The sequence below is a fragment of the Oncorhynchus keta genome, unplaced genomic scaffold, assembly GCF_023373465.1.
Source record: "Oncorhynchus keta strain PuntledgeMale-10-30-2019 unplaced genomic scaffold, Oket_V2 Un_contig_14066_pilon_pilon, whole genome shotgun sequence".
In the NCBI taxonomy this organism is placed as follows: domain Eukaryota; kingdom Metazoa; phylum Chordata; class Actinopteri; order Salmoniformes; family Salmonidae; genus Oncorhynchus; species Oncorhynchus keta.
In genome coordinates, this window is record NW_026278525.1 from 7,501 (window position 1) to 26,559 (window position 19,059).

At 46.3% G+C, this 19,059-nt stretch overlaps 1 protein-coding gene across 1 annotated transcript in view; it reads right to left on the bottom strand.

The window, feature by feature from the left end:
- The window catches only part of LOC127918376 (probable cationic amino acid transporter), a 19,290-nt gene extending 2,788 nt beyond the window's left edge, over window positions 1-16,502 (bottom strand). Inside the window, 7 exon segments of the mRNA XM_052501649.1 lie at window positions 788-934; window positions 1,190-1,407; window positions 9,669-9,905; window positions 10,210-10,395; window positions 10,537-10,652; window positions 10,736-10,890; window positions 16,226-16,502. Coding sequence (XP_052357609.1) covers window positions 788-934; window positions 1,190-1,407; window positions 9,669-9,905; window positions 10,210-10,395; window positions 10,537-10,651 — 903 coding nt within the window. The 5' untranslated portion in view covers window position 10,652; window positions 10,736-10,890; window positions 16,226-16,502.
- Window positions 16,503-19,059: the final 2,557 nt, after the last annotated feature.

Below are 19,059 nucleotides of genomic sequence, written 5' to 3' on the forward strand. Positions count from 1 at the left end.
ACCATAGAGTATATAGACAGTCTATATCTGAAACCATAGAGAATACAGATAAAGTCTATATCCTAAACCACAAACATACATAGAGAGTCTATATGTGATACCATAGAGTATATAGACAGTCTATATCTGAAACCATAGAGAATAGAGTCTATATCCTAAACCACAGACATACATAGAGAGTCCAACCAACCAGAAATCATACATCCTGACAAACTCTTGAGAGCAAATGATGTAATTTGCACAAACATAATAGGGCATGGATGTGTATGTGTGTGTTTGTGTGTGTCCATGTGTGTGTGTCTGCGTGTATGCGTCTTGTGTGTGATGTATGTGTGTGTGTGTGTGTGTGTTTGTGTGTGTGTGTGTGTGTGTGTGTGTGTGTGTGTGTGTGTGTGTGTGTGTGTGTGTGTGTGTGTGTGTGTGTGTGTGTGTGTGTCTGCGTGTATGCGTGTGTAATGTATGCGTGTGTGAATGTATGTGTGTATGTCTGCGTGTATGCGTGTGTGTATGTATGTATGTGTGTGTGTGTGCGTGCGTGTGTGTCCATGTGGGTCTGCGTGTGTGTATGTATGTGTGTGTGTGTGTATGTATGTGTGTCTGCGTGTATGCGTGTATGCGTGTGTGTGTGTGTGTGTGTGTGTGTGTGTGTGTGTGTGTGTGTGTGTGTGTGTGTGTGTGTGTGTGTGTGTGTGTGTGTGTGTGTGTGTGTATGTGTGTGTGTGTGTGTGTGTGTGTGTGTGTATGTATGTGTGTGTATGTGTGTGTGTGTGTGTGTGTGTGTACTCACAGAGACGTATGCAGTAAGGCAGGTGATGAGGGAAACAGTAATAGCATAGGGTATAGAGGTGTTGGGGCTCTTGGCTTCCTCTCCTGTTGTAGCGATGATGTCAAACCCTATGAAGGCATAGAAACATGTTGCCGCTCCCTGCATCACCTGGTATAAACACACACAAGAGAGACAGTGGTTAAAGGCTGTGTTAAAACACAATCACTTGTCGCATTATGATTCCACCAACAGTTGAGCTCGAGTTAGCTGCTAGTTAGCAATGTTGCTACTAAACCTAGCTAGTAAACTAGGAGAAGTTGACTAATGAGTTGAATATCACAATTCATTGCATATCTGCATGCCTGCCAATGTATGTGTGTAATAGGGTGTGCATATGTATACACGTCTGTTTGTGTGTCTCACCCCTGACCACCCGAAGGGTAAGAACCTTCCATCGTCCCAGTTGTGTCCGTTAACGAAGAAGAGTCCGGCCACCATCATGAAGACCCACACCATCAGGTTGATCACATTCAACACATTATTAAACCCTACTGAGTTCTTCACCCCCAGGGCCACGATCACTGTCACTATTACTGCTATCAGCAGGGCCAGGAGGTCTGGGTACGACTGCTCTCCTTTACCTAGAGGGGAGTGGAGGAGAGGAGGAGGGAGGGAGGAAAGAGTGAGGGAGAGCAGAGGGGAGAGGAAGGGAGAGAGGGAGGGGAGGAGGGAGGGAGGGAGCGAGTTGGAGCAGAGGGGAGAATGAGGGAGAGAGGGGATGGGGAGAGGGAGGGAGGGAGGGAGGGGAGCAGAGAGCGAGGGGAGAGGGATGGGGAGAGGGAGGGAGGGGGAGCAGGGAGCGAGGGGAGAGGGATGAGGGAGGGAGCAGGAGTGAGGGAGAGAGGGATGGGGGAGGGAGGGAGGGGGAGCAGAGAGTGAGGGTGAGAGGGATGGGGAGAGGGAGGGAGGGTGGGGGATGGGGAGAGGGAGGGAGGGGAGCAGAGAGTGAGGGTGAGAGGGGATGGGGAGAGGGAGGGGGGAGCAGAGAGTGAGGGTGAGAGGGATGGGGAGAGGGAGGGGGGGAGCAGAGAGTGAGGGTGAGAGGGATGGGAAGAAGTAGTTTGAGGGAGGGAAGGTTAAATACACACCACACCGGGAGGTAAACATACATTTTTTATTTAACCTTTATTTAACCAGGAAATGCCCATTCAGACCCAGAGACTCCTTTTCAAGGGAGACCTGGCCAAGAAGGCAGCAACAATCAATACATTACATAATTAAAACATACAACAATAGAATAGAATACAACAACATAATCCAGATTTAAAATAAGCATTTACACTCCTCTGTAACAGAGTCTCCCATAAAAAAATGTAAATTCATTCAGTGGCACTAACATATCTAGATGAAGCATGGATTGTAGACTGGAACCCTGGGGCACATATTAATCTCAAGAAAGATAGACTTGTGATTGTCAGTACATACATATTGTGTTCTACCAGAAAGATAGTTCCTAAACCAATTTACTGCCCCTTCACTGAGACCAATGTTACTGAATCTAGCTAGCAACAATTCATGGTCAACTGAATCAAATGCCTTTGATATATCAACAAACAGAGCAGCACAATGCTGCATTTTATCAAGTGCATTTATGATGTAATTTGCCACTTCTATAGCTGCAGTTGTAGTGCTGTGCCCCAATCTAAAGTCAGACTGAACCCCTCTTAGGGGCTGTTACGGTGACCGTATTACCGCCACACCGGTGGTCACGAGTCATGGTGGCAGTCAAATTCCACAAGACTGTTTAGTTAGGGTAATTAGGCTTCTCCAAGCTCTGATGTTGCTGCTGGTCGTTAGTAGCTTACCAAAATTGCTAACTGCCTGGTACTCAGCACTTTATTGTCCCTCTAATCACTCTAACATTAATGCAAAAGTATTCGAAAACTCATCAAACACTTCATGAGAGGTCATGTTGCACAACATTTCTATAGGCTATGCAATTGTGTGAGAAAACAGAGGGATGGCTTCTATTAAAAGAGGAGGATCCCATCAGCTTTCTATAGGCTAGGCCTACTATATTTATTTCTCAACTTTCCTAATATTAAGCACATTGCTTCTCTTTACAACAGGAGTATAGTGTACCTGGCTGGAATGAAATAAACCACAGGGAAAAGCGTCCTCCATTCGTTATTTAAGTGCATAGATGACATGTATTTGTCCCGCTGCCCCTGTTTCGATACAAGTGCATGATAATGGTCCATTCTAAATCAATAAAAATGTCACAAATATATTATTTATGTCACGCCTTGGTCTTAGTATTTTGTGTTTTCGTTATATATTTGGTCAGGCCAGGGTGTGACATGGGTTTATTGTTGTATTTTGTATTGGGGTTTTGTAGTTATTGGGATTGCGGCTGAGTAGGGGTGTTGTATGGGCTTGGCTGCCTGAGGCGGTTCTCAATGAGGTGATTCTCGTTGTCTATATTGTAGCCTGGTTTCGTGATTGTTCCTGGGTACTTTCACCAGATTGTAGGTACGTTCCGTTTGTTGTTTTGTATTTTTACCTGTCACTTTTTCTATTAAAGTCACACCACCACACACGGACCAGAATCACCCACCACACACGGACTGAGCAGCGTGTTAACAGGCAGCGACAGCTTGAACAGCGAAGGGAGGACGTTATGGACAGCAATGGCATGGAATATACGACGTGGGAAGAAATAGACAGGTGGGCGGCCGACCCAGAGAGAGTGCAGGAGCCCGCCTGGGATTCGCTGGAGCAGTGCGAAGAGGGCTATAGGCGAATGGAGTCGAAAAGAAAAACACGGCGGCACAGAGCGAAAACCGAAAGTCACCCCCAAATATTTATTGGGGGAGGGCGCAGAGAGAGAGTGGCTGAGTCAGGAGTCAGACCTGAGCCTACTCTCCCCGTTAATTGTGAGGAGCAGCAATATAAGGATTTCTGGTCTTGGGAGATGATATTAGACGGAAAAGGACCCTGGGCGCAGCTGGGAGAATATCGCCGTCCCAAGGAAGAAATAGAGGCGCTGGCTGTGAGGAGGCAGCACAGCAACGCAGTTGGAAGCGAAAATCAGCCCAAAAAAATTATTGGGGGCTTAAAGGGAGTATGGCTATGACAGGTAGGAGACCTGCGCTAGAGAGACCGGGCAGCGGCACATACCAGCCCTTCGTATTGGCCGGGCAGAGTGGGCATCGAGCCAGTCAGTCTCGGTGCTCAAGAGCTCCAGTGCGCCTGCACGGTCCGGTCTATCCAGAGCCACCTCCACACACCAGTCCTCCGGTAGAGCACCCAGGCTTCCTGTGCGTGCTGTAGCACCAGTTCCAGCACCACGCACCAGGCCTTCTGTGCGCCTGATCAGCACAGCCAGAGCCTTCCTTCCCTCCTGCGCTGGAGTCTCTCGCCTGTTCAGCACAGCCAGAGCCTTCCTTCCTCTGCGAAGCGAGCAGCGCTGCCGGAGCCTCCTGCCTGTTCGGAGCAGCCTGAGCTGCCAGTCTGCAGGGCTGTCAGTCTGCAAAGGTGCTGTCAGTCTGCATGAAGCAGCCAGAGCTGCAGTCTGCAAAGAGCTGTCAGTCTGCAAAGCTGTCAGTCTGCAAAGAGCTGCCAGTCTGCAGGGTGCTGTCAGCCTGCATGGAGCAGTCAGAGCTGTCAGTCTGCATGACGCAGCCAGAGCTGTCAGTCTGCAAAGAGCTGCCAGTCTGCAAGGAGCTGCCAGTCTGCAAGGAGCTATCAGTCTGCAAGGAGCTACTAGTCTGCAGGGTGCTGTCAGCCTGCATGGAGCAGTCAGAGCTGTCAGTCTGTATGAAGCAGCCAGAGCTGTCAGTCTGCATGAAGCAGCCAGAGCTGCCAGTCTGCAAGGAGCTGCTAGTCTGCAAGGAGCTGCCAGTCTGCAAGGTGCTGCCAGCCTGCATGGAGCAGTCAGAGCTGTCAGTCTGCAAGGAGCTGTCAGTCTGCATAGAGCAGCTAGATCTGCCAGTCAACCAGATTCTTCCAGATCTGCCAGTCAACCAGTCTCTTCCAGATCTGCTAGTCAACCAGTCTCTTCCAGATCTGCCAGTCAACCAGTCTCTTCCAGATCTGCTAGTCAACCAGAATCTTCCAGATCCGCCAGCCAGCCAGGATCTACCGGAGCCTACTACCTGCCTGAGCTTCATCTCAGTACTGGGCTTCCTCTCAGTACTGGGCTTCCTCTCAGTACTGGGCTTTCTCTCAGTACTGGGCTTCCCCTCAGTTCCGGGCTACCCCTCAGTTCCGGGCTGCCCCTCAGCCCCGAGCTGCCCCTCAGTCCCGAGCTTCCCCTCAGTCCCGAGCTTCCCCTCAGTCCCGAGCTGCCCCTCAGTCCCGAGCTGCCCCTCAGTCCCGAGATGCCCCTCAGTCCCGAGATGCCCCTCAGTCCCGAGATGCCCCTCAGTCCCGAGATGCCCCTCAGTCACGAGCTGCTCCTCAGTTCTGTGGGGTTCTGGGTGAGGACTATTAGGCCATGGTCGGTGGCGAGGGTGGATTATCCCAGGACGCGAAGGGGAGGAGCTAGGACATTAATGGGGTGGGGTCCACGTCCCGAGCCGGAACCGCCACCATGGACAGGCGCCCACCCGGACCCTCCCTATGGTTTTGAGGTGCGTCCGGGAGTCCGCACCTTAGGGGGGTTCTGTCACGCCTTGGTCTTAGTATTTTGTGTTTTCTTTAATTATTCGATCAGGCCAGGGTGTGACATGGGTTTATGTTATATTGTATGTTCGTATTGGGGTTTGTAGTATTTGGGGTCGCGGCTGATTAGGGGTGTTGTATAGGCTTGGCTGCCTGAGGCGGTTCTCAATCAGAGTCAGGTGATTCTCGTTGTCTCTGATTGGGAACCGTATTTAGGTAGCCTGGTTTCGCTTTGTATTTCGTGGGTGATTGTTCCTGTCTCTGTGTAGTTTCACCAGATAGGCTGTAATTAGGTTTCACGTTCCGTTTGTTGTTTGTATTTTGTATCGTTATTTCGTGTGTCACTTTTTCTATTAAAGTCATGAGTAACCACCACACTGCATTTCGGTCCGACTCTCTTTTGACAAACGAAGAACGCCGTTACAATTTAGTATATGTAAAGACAATATTATATCAAGAATAGTCTGATGGGTGGCAAAATTAGCCTATCACTTGTGAATTGTATATCGTTGAAGTCGGAAGTTAACATACACCTTAGCCAAATACATTTAAGCTCAGTTTTTCACAATTCCTGACATTTAATCCTAGTAAGAATTCCATGTCTTAGGTCAGTTAGGATCACCACTTTATTTTAAGAATGTGAAATGTCAGAATAATAGTAGAGAGAATTATTTATTTCAGCTTTTATTTCTTTCATCACATTCCCAGTGGGTCAGAAGTTTACATACACTCAATTAGTATTTGGTAGCATTGCCTTTAAATAGTTTAACTTGCGTCAAACGTTTAAGGTAGCCTTCCACAAGCTTCCCACAATAAGTTAGGTGAATTTTGGCCCATTACTCCTGACAGAGCTGGTGTAACTGAGTCAGGTTTGTAGGCCTCCTTGCCCGCACACGCTTTTTCAGTTCTGCTCACATATTTTCTAAAGGGAATTTTCTATAGGATTGAGGTCAGGGTGATGGCCACTCCAATACCTTGACTTTATTGTCCTTAATCCATTTTGCCACAACATTAGAAGTATGCTTGGGGTCATTGTCCATTTGGAAGACCCATTTTCAACCAAGCTTTAACTGATGTCTTGAGATATTGCTTCCATATATCCACATAATTTCATTCCTCAAGATGCCATCTATTTTGTGAAGTGCACCAGTCCCTCCTGCAGCAAAGCACCTCCACAACATGATGCTGCCACCCTCGTGCTTCACAGTTGGGTTGGTGATCTTCGGCTTGCAAGCCTCCCCCTTTTTCCTCCAAACATAACGATGGTCATTATGGCCAAATCGTTCTATTTTTGTTTCATCAGACCAGAGGACATTTCTCCAAAAAGTACAATCTTTGTCCCCATGTGCAGTTGCAAACAGTAGTCTGGCTTTTTAATGGCGGTTTTGGAGAAGTGGCTTCTTTCTTGCTGAGCGGCCTTACAGGTTATGTCCTTATAGGACTCGTTTTACTGTGGATATAGATACATTTGTACCTGTTTCCTCCAGCATCTTCACAGGGTCCTTTTGCTGTTGTTCTGGGATTGATTTGCACTTTTCGCACCAAAGTACATTCATCTCTAGGAGACAGAACGCTCCTTCCTGAGCGGTATGACGGCTGCGTGGTCACATGGTGTTTATACTGGCATACTACTGTTTGTACAGATGAATGTGGTACCTTCAGGCGTTTGGAAATTCCTCCCAAGGAAGAACCAGACTTGTGGAGGTCTACAATTGTTTTCTGAGGTCTTGGCTGATTTCTTTTGATTTTCCCATGATGTCAAGCAAAGAGGCATTGAGTTTGAAGGTAGGCCTTGAAATACAGCCACAGGTACACCTCCAATTGACTCAAATGTTGTCGATTAGCCTATCAGAAGTTTCTAAAGCAATGACATCATTTTTGGAATTGTTTAAAGACGCAGTCAACTGTGTATGTAAACTTCTGACCCACTGGAATTGTGATACAGTGAATTTCAAGTAAAATATTCTGTCTATAATCAATTGATGGAAGAATTTCTTGTGTCATGCACAAAGTAGACGTCCTAACCGACTTGCCAAAACTATAGTTTGTTAACAAGAAATTTGTGGAGTGGTTGAAAAAGGAGTTTTAATGACTCCAACCTAAGAGCATGTAAACTTCCAACTTCAACTGTATTATCACTTGTGGATGACGCCCAGTATATGAAACAATGCCTTTTTTGTGACTTGTTCAAATCATAGTCGCAAAGCCCATAAGCCTATATGTTTTAGTAAGGTTTGTATCACAACTAAAGCCTAGCCCATAAGCCTATATGTTTTAGTAAGGTTTGTATCACAACTAAAGCCTAGCCCATAAGCCTATATGTTTTAGTAAGGTTTGTATCACAACTAAAGCCTAGCCCATAAGCCTATATGTTTTAGTAAGGTTTGTATCACAACTAAAGCCTAGCCCATAAGCCTATATGTTTTAGTAAGGTTTGTATCACAACTAAAGCCTAGCCCATAAGCCTATATGTTTTAGTAAGGTTTGTATCACAACTAAAGCCTAGCCCATAAGCCTATATGTTTTAGTAAGGTTTGTATCACAACTAAAGCCTAGCCCATAAGCCTATATGTTTTAGTAAGGTTTGTATCACAACTAAAGCCTAGCCCATAAGCCTATATGTTTTAGTAAGGTTTGTATCACAACTAAAGCCTAGCCCATAAGCCTATATGTTTTAGTAAGGTTTGTATCACAACTAAAGCCTAGCCCATAAGCCTATATGTTTTAGTAAGGTTTGTATCACAACTAAAGCCTAGCCCATAAGCCTATATGTTTTAGTAAGGTTTGTATCACAACTAAAGCCTAGCCCATAAGCCTATATGTTTTAGTAAGGTTTGTATCACAACTAAAGTGGCCAAATAACTTTTTTAAATGAAGCACATTAATCCGCTTTACAAGGGGTGTAGAGCCTAACTGACATACAGTGGGGCAAACAAGTATTTAGTCAGCCACCAATTGTGCAATTGAGTGAGGCCTGTAATTTTCATCATAGGTACACTTCAACTATGACAGACAAAATGTGAAAAAGAAATGCAGAAAATCACATTGTAGGACTTTTTATGAATTTATTTGCAAATTATGGTGGAACATGTAGGCTGTATTACATGGATTTAATAGACTTTTAAAAATGTATGAAAGCCAGGAGATGCTAAATGTGTTCATGTTAATTAATGGTCAATTACCGTGAGACTGACAGTTATTTGCTTGACAATCACCGGCTGACGAAATATCGTGAACGCCACAGTCCTAACCCCTTTGGCCAGGATAGGGAGTTGGGAGACAGGACGATAGTTATTAGATCTGAGGGATCTTCACCCTTTAGCAGTGGGAGGACATAAGCTGATTTCCAAATGCTGGGTATGGAATTGATTGACTGAAGTTGAAAATGTGAGCCACAGGTTCAGTAATAATACCAGCTGCTATCTTTAAGAGGTCGGGGCCCAGGTTGTCTGGACCTGCAGACTTTTTAGTGTCTATTGCCTTTAGACCTCATAAGAAACAGCATAAGAAACAGGCTCAAAGTTGAAATGGTTCACACGAGTTTACTGTAACAGAGCTTACATTAGATACCTGGGCCCCACCATTACCAAAAACGGAACCAGCAGAAAACACATGAACACACACTGTCAACAGTCATGCACCGTGCCAACAGTGTGTGTGTGTGTGTGTGCGTGTGCGTGTGCGTGTGTGTGTGTGTGTGTGTGTGTGTGTGTGTGTGTGTGTGTGTGTGTGTGTGTGTGTGTGTGTGTGTGTGTGTGTGTGTGTGTGTGAGCAGAGGGAATGGATGGCAGGCTAGATGGCCAGCGGTTGGAAAGTTAACATTTCCTTTTCCTGTCAGAGAGATTTTGTCTCCCTCTGTCTGTTTTCACATTTCCTAGGCTGTCACACAACTGTCACAACACTGTAGCATAACCCTCGCTACAATCCACAAACAGAAAAAGTAGTGATAATCTGTTATGTTAAGGAATGAGCTTTCACTGTCTGTTCCTATACTGCTAGCCACTCTAGACGTCAGGCTCACATTCAGGAAGGTGAACCTTACTGACTTGTATTATTACTCTAACTGTCAGAAAGGCACTACATTTCTACGCTGGACACAGCCCAGGTCTCAGGGAAGATTATGTCACAGCTACTGGAAACACCACACACACCCACACAGATATACAGCACACACCCTCCTCCCTTCTCCACCCCCTCCCTCCCCTCTCCTCCCCTCTCCTCCCCTCTCCAGACTCACCCAGGCCGTTGAGTGTTCCGATGTGTGTAGTCATAAACGTAGAGATGCTTTTATTGGCTAGTGAGTCCGCCATGCTGCTGAGAGCCGACGCCCCCGCGGCTGTACCAATCAGGTACTCCAGGATCAGGTTCCAGCCAATGAAAAAGGCCACACACTCCCCCACTGTCACGTAGCTGTAGGTGTAGGCTGAGCCTGTTGTCTTGGGAACGCGAACCCCAAATTCAGCATAACACACTCCTGAAGGGGAGACGCACAAATATCATGTACAGTAGCTGTGTGTGTGTGTGTGTGTGTGTGTGTGTGTGTGTGTGTGTGTGTGTGTGTGTGTGTGTGTGTGTGTGTGTGTGTGTGTGTGCCTGCTCGCGTGCGTGTTTGTGTGTGCGTGTGTGCGGGTGCGTGTGCGCGAGTGCGTGCGCGTGTGTGTGTGTGTGTGTGTGTGTGTGCGTGCGTGCGTGCCTGCGCGCGTGCGTGTTTGTATGTGCGTGTGTGTGCGTGTGCGTGTGTGTGTGTGTGTGTGTGTGTGTGTGTGTGTGTGTGTTACCTGACAGTATAGAGGCGACAGCAGCGATGATGAAGGAGACGATGACGCCAGGTCCGGCCATCTCCTTAGCAACCAGCCCAGAGACCACGTACATCCCCGTGCCAACGCAGCTGCCCACCCCTAGTGACACCAGGTCTACCGTGGACAACACCCTCGCTAGTTTGGTGCCATGGCTGCTGGTACCACCTGTACACACACTTACATTAGCATACAAACACACACCTTAACATAAAACACACGTTAATATAACCCACACACATATATCCACACACACACATACATTACCACCTTCCTTCACACTCCTAGAGGCCCCCTGTAAACACCTACCTGTCCCAGAGTCCAACATGCTCTCTACTGGTTTGGTCCTGAGGACTCTGGAGGTGAAGGTGTGCCATCCTGCCCGCCACTGGACACGCTGCAGCTTACCACGCAGGCCTGACATACTGAGGTCACAGGTCAGTGGTTAGAGGTCAAGGGTCAAGAGAGGGCTTTAGCTTTTTTTTCTATTTTATCCTCCGGCGTTCACCTTTCCCACTCTCGTAAATAACGTTTATCCTTGTGAAGATGGGCTGAGTGGGAGAGAGGATGGGAGGAAGAAAGTGTCTTCTCTCTGGTAGTCAGGTGAGGGGGGTGTCAGCAGTGCTTCATGGTGATATGTTCTCTGTTGTCTCAGGTGTCAATCTGTAACAGAAAATCCCATGTTTTTACACATACAGTACAATACAGCTGATAACATATGACACCATGTCGGTGTCTTGTCCACAGCTGTTTGACAGTTACAGTCACATTGGGGAAGATATGGCTGGTTATCCATCCTTTACTGTAAACACACACACACACATACACACAGCGAGGTGTGTCTTCCAGAATGACTTTATACCTGAACACAGAGAACTAATTATCAGCTGGTCCTTGTAGACCTGTTGTTATAGCAACCATCTCATAACACCAAGCCATAGAGGACAGTTCATATCCGTCTGTATGTGTATGTGTGTGTGTGTGCTTGCATGCGTTCCAGATGACTGTGTTGTGTTGTAACTTCCTGAGTCATCATCACTTCCTGATTAGATCTGACCTGAGATGAACTCAGAGCTGATGGACTGTAAGGACTCAACTCCTCCACTCCCCAATCTGACAGAACACATTGTTCTGTTACAGACCCACACAAGCACACACAATATAATTACAGCCATAGACAAATAATTACAGGCTGGTACGTCCCAAATGGCACCCTATTCCCGACATAGTGCACTTAGTCCAGAGTACTGGTCAAAAGTAGAGCCCTATAGAGGGAACAGGGCTCTATTTGAGACACAGTCACGGATTCAACCTTCGATCAACCAATCCCCTTGTCCTCCGCCCAGTCAGTCAACGACTGCACTCATAGAAGATGATTGAGTAAAACCATCTGGTCTAAAGTGAACAGGAGTTAATACACAGTCTGTATGTGCGCCCCGGGTAGGAAAATAACCTGCTCTGATGACTGCTATTACTGACAACCTCTTTCCCTCTTTCAATGAGCTTTCTCTTTCTCTGTTTAATTCACTATTATTCCCCCTCTGTCTGCACTCAGGAAGAGAAGTCATTTATGTAGAGTGGGCCAACGCACCTCTCAATCATCGAGCACTACTCAATCATCGAACACTACACACACACACGCCTCTCAGCCATCAACCACTTAAACGAGGCCTGCAATTACCCAGCTGTTTAACCACAGTGGTTGTGTGTGTGTGTGTGTGTGTGTGTGTGTGTGTGTGTGTGTGTGTGTGTGTGTGTGTGTGTGTGTGTGTGTGTGTGTGTGTGTGTGTGTGTGTGTGTGTGTGTGTGTGTGTGTGTGTGTGTGTGTGTGTGTGTGTGTGTGTGTGTGCGCGTTTCAGTTTAACCACCAAACAAGGCACAATACAGGAGAGAGGTGGGCATGGCAGCTATTGTCCCTGCAGAGTGTGGATAATAGGACATAAAGGATAAGAGAGGAGGGATGATGATGGAGGGATGAGCAGCAGACTGATAAAACAGCTCATCTGTTCCCATCAGACACAGTATTGATCTCAAACACAATGCAATAGGATCTGTCCTCCCTAACTAGAAGAACAGGTGTAAACAGCCCATTACAATGTCCAGCCATCCTCTGTCTTTCGATCGGTCTGTCTGTCCGTCCGTCTGCCTGTTGGTATGCCTATCCATCCATCTGTCTGTCATCTGGTTTCCTAGTCATCCACCATAATAATAAATTATTGTTATTCAATCAGCCAATCCATGGGCATGATTCATTGTTGTAAGTGAGTGGTTAGCTGTGTGTTCCAGCCAACATTCTGTCTGATTGACAGAACGTATATCCTGATTCAGCTTCTGGAACTCAGTACCTTAATAAAGATAAGAGCCTCATTCAGTCCAATCTGGCAGCCGGCAATGTTCTGATATGGCAACCACTGGACTTCTGAGTAGGTCAGAGTCAGAGAGAGGGTATGTCATCATTGAGTATAGGACCTGACTCAGGAGAAAGGTTCTCTCTCTCTCTTCCTTTCGTTCAGTCTCTCTCTCTCTTTCTCTCTCCAGTGCTGAGTTCAAGAGTGTAGTGAGAGTGGGAAAGACAGCTGGAACGCAGCCCTCTCTCTCTCTCTCTCTCTCTCTCTCTCTCTCTCTCTCTCTCTCTCTCTCTCTCTCTCTCTCTCTCTCTCTCTCTCTCTCTCTCTCTCTCTCTCTCTCTCTCTCTCTCTCTCTCTCTCTCTCTCTCTCTCTCTCTCTCTCTCTCTCTCTCTCTCTCTCTCTCTCTCTCTCTCTCTCTCTCTCTCTCTCTCTCTCTCTCTCTCTCTCTCTCTCTCTCTCTCTCTCTCTCTCTCTCTCTCTCTCTCTCTCTCTCTCTCTAATACGCTGTACACATCACTAGGGCCCAGAGTTTATTCCCCCTTCCTCTCGCTCTCTATCTTTCTACATATCTACGTGGCCTGTAGTCTGGTAGGGGTGTGCTGCTGATGGCGGAGATGCAGATGGCTCTGTGATGGTGTGTGTGTGCGTGTGCGCGCACGCGTGTGTGTGTGTGTGTGTGTGTGTGTGGAGATGATTGTACTAGCTTTTATGCACAGACAGGCTCTGTGACGTCAGTGAGGCTATCTGCCATTCACAAACCAAATCAGGTTGTGTGTGTTCTTGTGAGAGGGTGAGTCACACATGCAAAAGAACAAGGTTTATGAGATCATCTATAAACACACACACACAACAATCTATCAAGCAATCAAGAAAAGGGCACTTTGCGCAAACAAACATTTAGACAGTATAAGGGAACACAAACACACACAAACACACAGCTGCAACCTGTGGCTCAGTGATGTTTCATCATTACGCATTACACACACATACATACACACACCTGTTGACAGAATGATTGATCTAAATCCATTACAAACAAGCTTATAGGGAGCAGTCAATGTTACTCCCCGTGACATCTAGCCATGACAGGAGGGGAATTATTGAACTGGTATCCCCATCAGGGTTAAACTCACCTAGGGATCTTCCTTGGCATGACGGGAATGTAGCCAAACTAATACAACATAACAGACATGCCTATTATCAAGACTTCATCAACACCATATTTTAGCAATAAGGCCCGAGGGGATGGGGTATATGGCCAGTACACCACGGCAAAATGCTGTTCTTAGGCACAACGCAACTCAGAGTGCCTGGATACAGCCCTTAGCCGTGGTATATTGGCCATATACCACAAACCTCCGAGGTGCCTTATTGCAATTATAAACTGGTCACCAAGGTAATTAAAGCAGTAAAAATAAATGTCTTGTCATACACATGGTATACGGTCTGATATACCACAGCTGTCAACTAATCAGCATTCAGGACTTGAACCACCCAGTCCTGTTAATGACTGCTGCTTTCAGCACCACGGCCAGCACCACACAGATGGAAGAGAGAGAAAGGGAGAGAGGGACAGAGGGAGATGTAAAGAAGTGAGAGAGCAGAGAGTGGGGAGAATGGATGAGGAAGAGTGGTAGAGGAAGAAAAGGAACATGGGGAAGAATGGGTGATGGAGAGAGAGAACGAGATAGAGAACTCTCATGACATGTAAATAGAGATGAGCTTGTTCTCAGGCTCCAGGCTTTCTGACACACAGACCTGTCTCAATATCTCAGTGTGTGCGTGTGTTTAAACCTCAGCCCTAAATAATTGAAATCAATGTTTCCAGCTTTTGGCTTCTCAGACAGAGAGAGGAATGTGTGTGAAGGCTCTGATGACAATACTGCAGTTACAGAGCTCCCTTTGATCCCTCTCTCTCTCTACTATCTGTTTCATTCTCAAACCCAGAGAGGATGGAAAGTTATAACACAATAATATACAGTAACTACCTTATCCTACCCTATCCTTACCCCATCCTACCCTATCCTTACCTTATCCAACCCTATCCTACCCTATCCTTAACTTATCCAACCCTACCCTATCCTACCTTATCCTACCCTATCCTTACCTTATCCAACCCTACCCTTATCCTACCCTTACCTTATCCAACCCTACCATATCCTATCCTTACCCTATCCTACCCTATCCTTACCTTATCCATCCCTACCCTATCCTACCCTTACCCTATCCTACCCTATCCTTATCCAACCCTAACCTTCCCTACCCTACTCTTACCCTTACCCTACCATACCCTTACCTTATCCAACCCTACCCTACTCTACCCTATCCTTACCCTATCGGACCCTATCCTTACCCCATCCTATCCTACCCTACCCTTACCCTATCCTTACCTTTTCCAACCTACCCTATCCTACCCTATCATTACCCTATCCTACCCTATCCTTACCCCATCCTATCCTACCCTACCCTTACCTTATCTTTACCTTATCCAACCCTACCCTATCCTACCCTATCCTTACCTATCCTATCCTTACCATATCCAACCCTACCCTATCCTCACCCTACCCTGTCCTATCCTATCCTTACCCTATCCTATCCTTACCCTACCCTATCCTTACCTTATCCAACCCTACCCTACCCTACCCTATCCTTACATTATCCAACCCTACCCTATCCTACCCTTACCCTATCCGACCCTATCCTATCCTACGCTATCCTTACCCTACCCTATCCTACGCTATCCTTACCCTACCCTATCCTACGCTATCCTTACCCTACCCTATCCTTACATTATCCAACCCTACCCTATCCTACCCTTACCCTATCCGACCCTATCCTATACTACCCTATCCTTACCCTACCCTATCCTACGCTATCCTTACCCTACCCTACCCTACCCTATCCTGTACCTCCCAACAAATCTGCTCCCAAGAGTTTCCCCAACAACACAAGTTCAGATGCCTCCCCCTCACACGCACACTATCATCTATAGAAAAAGACAGCCTGATTCTTGCAGAGGATAGGCGTGCACATGGGCGTGCACCCTACCCATGCAGACATGATGCTATAAAACGGATGATAAGCATCCCTTTCGTAAGGTCTCTCTCTTTCACACACACACACACACACACACACACACACACACACACACACACACACACACACACACACACACACACACACACACACACACACACACACACACACAGCAGAGGGTAGCCTTATATCTATCTAAAGGTCCTTCTATGATAAAATAGCGATCAGATGAGATGTAGCCTTCTACGTGATGATATCAGGCAGATTTCAACATTTACTCTAGCTGTTGATAAACAAATACCTTTATGTCGGGTTTATGTAATAACCAAATCGTATCTTCCTCTCCTCTCTCTCTCCTGGTGTCTACTGCAGCTACAACCGGGATGCGAGCTCCCACCCCCAACACATACACATGCACACGCACGCCAAGCAGGTGTGACTCAAGAATGAAACATTTTATCATCAAACAACTGCGCGATCAACTGCAGGACACACATACATACCGCGGGTCAAATACGCCATTTTCACACACAAATAAACCATGACGACACAGACAGTGAGAGTGAGAGTGGGACAGAGATGGAGAGAACGGATGAGAAACAAATGCACTTACGTATTCTACCGTGACCCTGGCAGATTAGAGGATGCTCGCTGTCCCCCGGAAAGGCTCGAGCTCCATGTCGGCTGCTGTTGCAGTCTCTCTCTCTCCTCTCTCGCTCTCCCTTACTCGCTCTCTCTGCCTCTCTCTCCTCTCTCTTTCTCTTCCCTCTCTCTCTTCTCCTTCTCTCTCTTCAGCAGCAGTAGCATCTCGCGCATCACCAGGAGGCGGTGGGAGGCGAGAGCCTTTTAAATCATTCAGAAGCCTGCTTACACCACGTGACCAGTAATCTATTATTTAGTTATATACCCCCTCCCCCTCCCACAGCCGAATGGCACTTCGTGACGTCACTTTCGTACTCTGAAGCGCGTCCCGGTTCCTCCGCTCGTCCTGTTCAATAGCCTATAAACAGAGAGAGGCATAGGCTAGCTATATCATTTCTAAGAGCTCTTGTTTAGGATACCCGAGATACCGTTAACCAAATTAATATGATCCTATTTTAGGCCTATGTAGCCTGCTATACTGTAAACTAGCCTATTTTACAATTCAATAGGTAGGCCTACTGGAAAATAACCCTAATCTGTGGGCCATCTTCCTTTTGTTCCTGTTTAGCTGACTTTAAGTAGTCTAAATAGCTTGCAAGGAAGATAGATTCAATTCCAGCTAATTCAATTCCAGCTATTACAATGAGCCCGTCCTCCTATATTGATCAGCAGAGGCTGGTGGGAGGAGCTATAGGAGGACGGGCTCATTGTAATAGCTGGTGAATTAATGGAACAGGAGTTAAACATGTAGTTTTCATAGGTTTGATGTGTTTGATACGGTTCCAATAATTCCGTTCCAGCCAATACAATGAGCCCGTCCTCCTACAGCTCCTCCCACCAGCCCCCACTGCTATCTATAGCCTATAGATGATTTCAAACAATGTTTATGTTTTTTTGTTCGGTCTGGTCGGGTAACATTTACCCATATATTGCCATATAATAGGCCTATCATATGAAGTAATGTCATTGTTTCCCACATCTTCTGCTTGAGGCCCTTTCATTTGGCCAGTAATTGCTCTGGCTGGACAAGGAGATGGAATGTGTGGGGGTAATGACCTGTGGGAGCTGCAGCAACAAGTTCCAACAACCATCACTCCTAGTATAAAAAGTGACCTGATATTCAGCGGTGACATTTCCACTGAAAAATCACTACAATTTAGAGTTTCTAGAGTTTTTTTTAAGCATTGTAATGCAGATAGCAGAGACAAAATGGTTATAAGCAGGCTAAAGTCAGGGTTGGCTAGCTAGGCTACTATGCCTGTGACCTACTGTAACAGTTGAGATAGTCATGATGTATCTGGCACTAGTAATCATGATATACATGGGCATAGGAGCCGGAGGTATAAATGTGGAATACACAAGGTGCAATTTCCTAACTTGTTTTCCACTTGCTATATGGCACTCACTGACAGTAAAACTGCAACAAAAACATGTGATGTCAACCAAACCTGTGGCTCTGATTGCATGTGTGAATGTGGACGTTGGTAGGCTGACCCAAGAGCCATTGTGGCCCCATCAGAGTTTCCCATCCCTGGTCTAGAGGGTATATGATACCCACGGAGGGACAGAGTCAGAGAGAGAGAGAGAGAGGCCACAAACAAACCAACAGGGAAGATGGTGAAGTACCTCTCCAAGCTCATCGAGTTCATAGACTGATGATCTGTCATAGTTTGAATCAATCTGAATAATCATATGATCTCTGATGAAAAACGTCTAGTGGGTGTATTGTATGTGTTCAGTTCACGCAGGAGACCGGCAGCCATGATGATATTTTATTTTGGATTCATTCATTTCACTCTGACCTTTCATGCCTTGATGTATTTATTTATTTATTTGCAATGTTTTTAACTGTGTATAATGCTGGTCATTATTAGAGTATAATAACTGTATTTTAAGTTGAAAATATTATGTTAAGTTTCAAACCATACAGTATACAGTATACAGCAGCAGCAGTAACAACCTGACAGGGGAAGTGAGAAAAATACTAGGAAATGAGTCATACAGTAGCAGAGAAAGAGTACGAAATAGTTGTTTCATTGAATATATTTACATTAACAGTCACGCTGGTATTTAATACAGTATGAGTGGCCATGGCCCTAAGATGGATTGGACTGTACCAGAGGAAGTGCCCCTCTACAAGGCCACCCTTAGCATTGTACATTGGTAACCCCCCCCCCATAGATACAGTATGTATCCATGTTATATTGTGTGTGTGTGTGTGTCTGTGCGTGTGTGTGTGAGAGTGAGATATGAGTCACTCAGAGAGAAGGGCAATGTCAGACTTCCGTGCCCAATACCCAGAATCCCACGCTGCAGAGCGATGAAGTCACACAACCGAAGGGTGAGAGTGACCCCTGCTTCACACACACACACACACACACACACACACACACACACACACACACACACACACACACACACACACACACACACACACACACACACACACACACACACACACACACACAGAGCAGATTCACTCCCTATCACAACTCACTTCCATTAGAATCTCATCTCCTCTGTCTTGGTCAGATAACATGTGGGAATATTAAATATTAACAATCTCTACTGTCTGCCATTGTAATGGAGGGGTTTCAGTGAACTACACTTGTATTAAATGCCTCAAGACTTGTGTTAGCTCCCAGGACTAGGAGCTTGTGTTGGCTCCCAGGACTAGGAGCTTGTGTTAGCTCCCAGGACTAAGATATTGTGTTAGCTCCCAGGACTAGGAGCTTGTGTTAGCTCCCAGGACTAAGATATTGTGTTCGCTCCCAGGACTAAGATATTGTGTTAGCTCCCAGGACT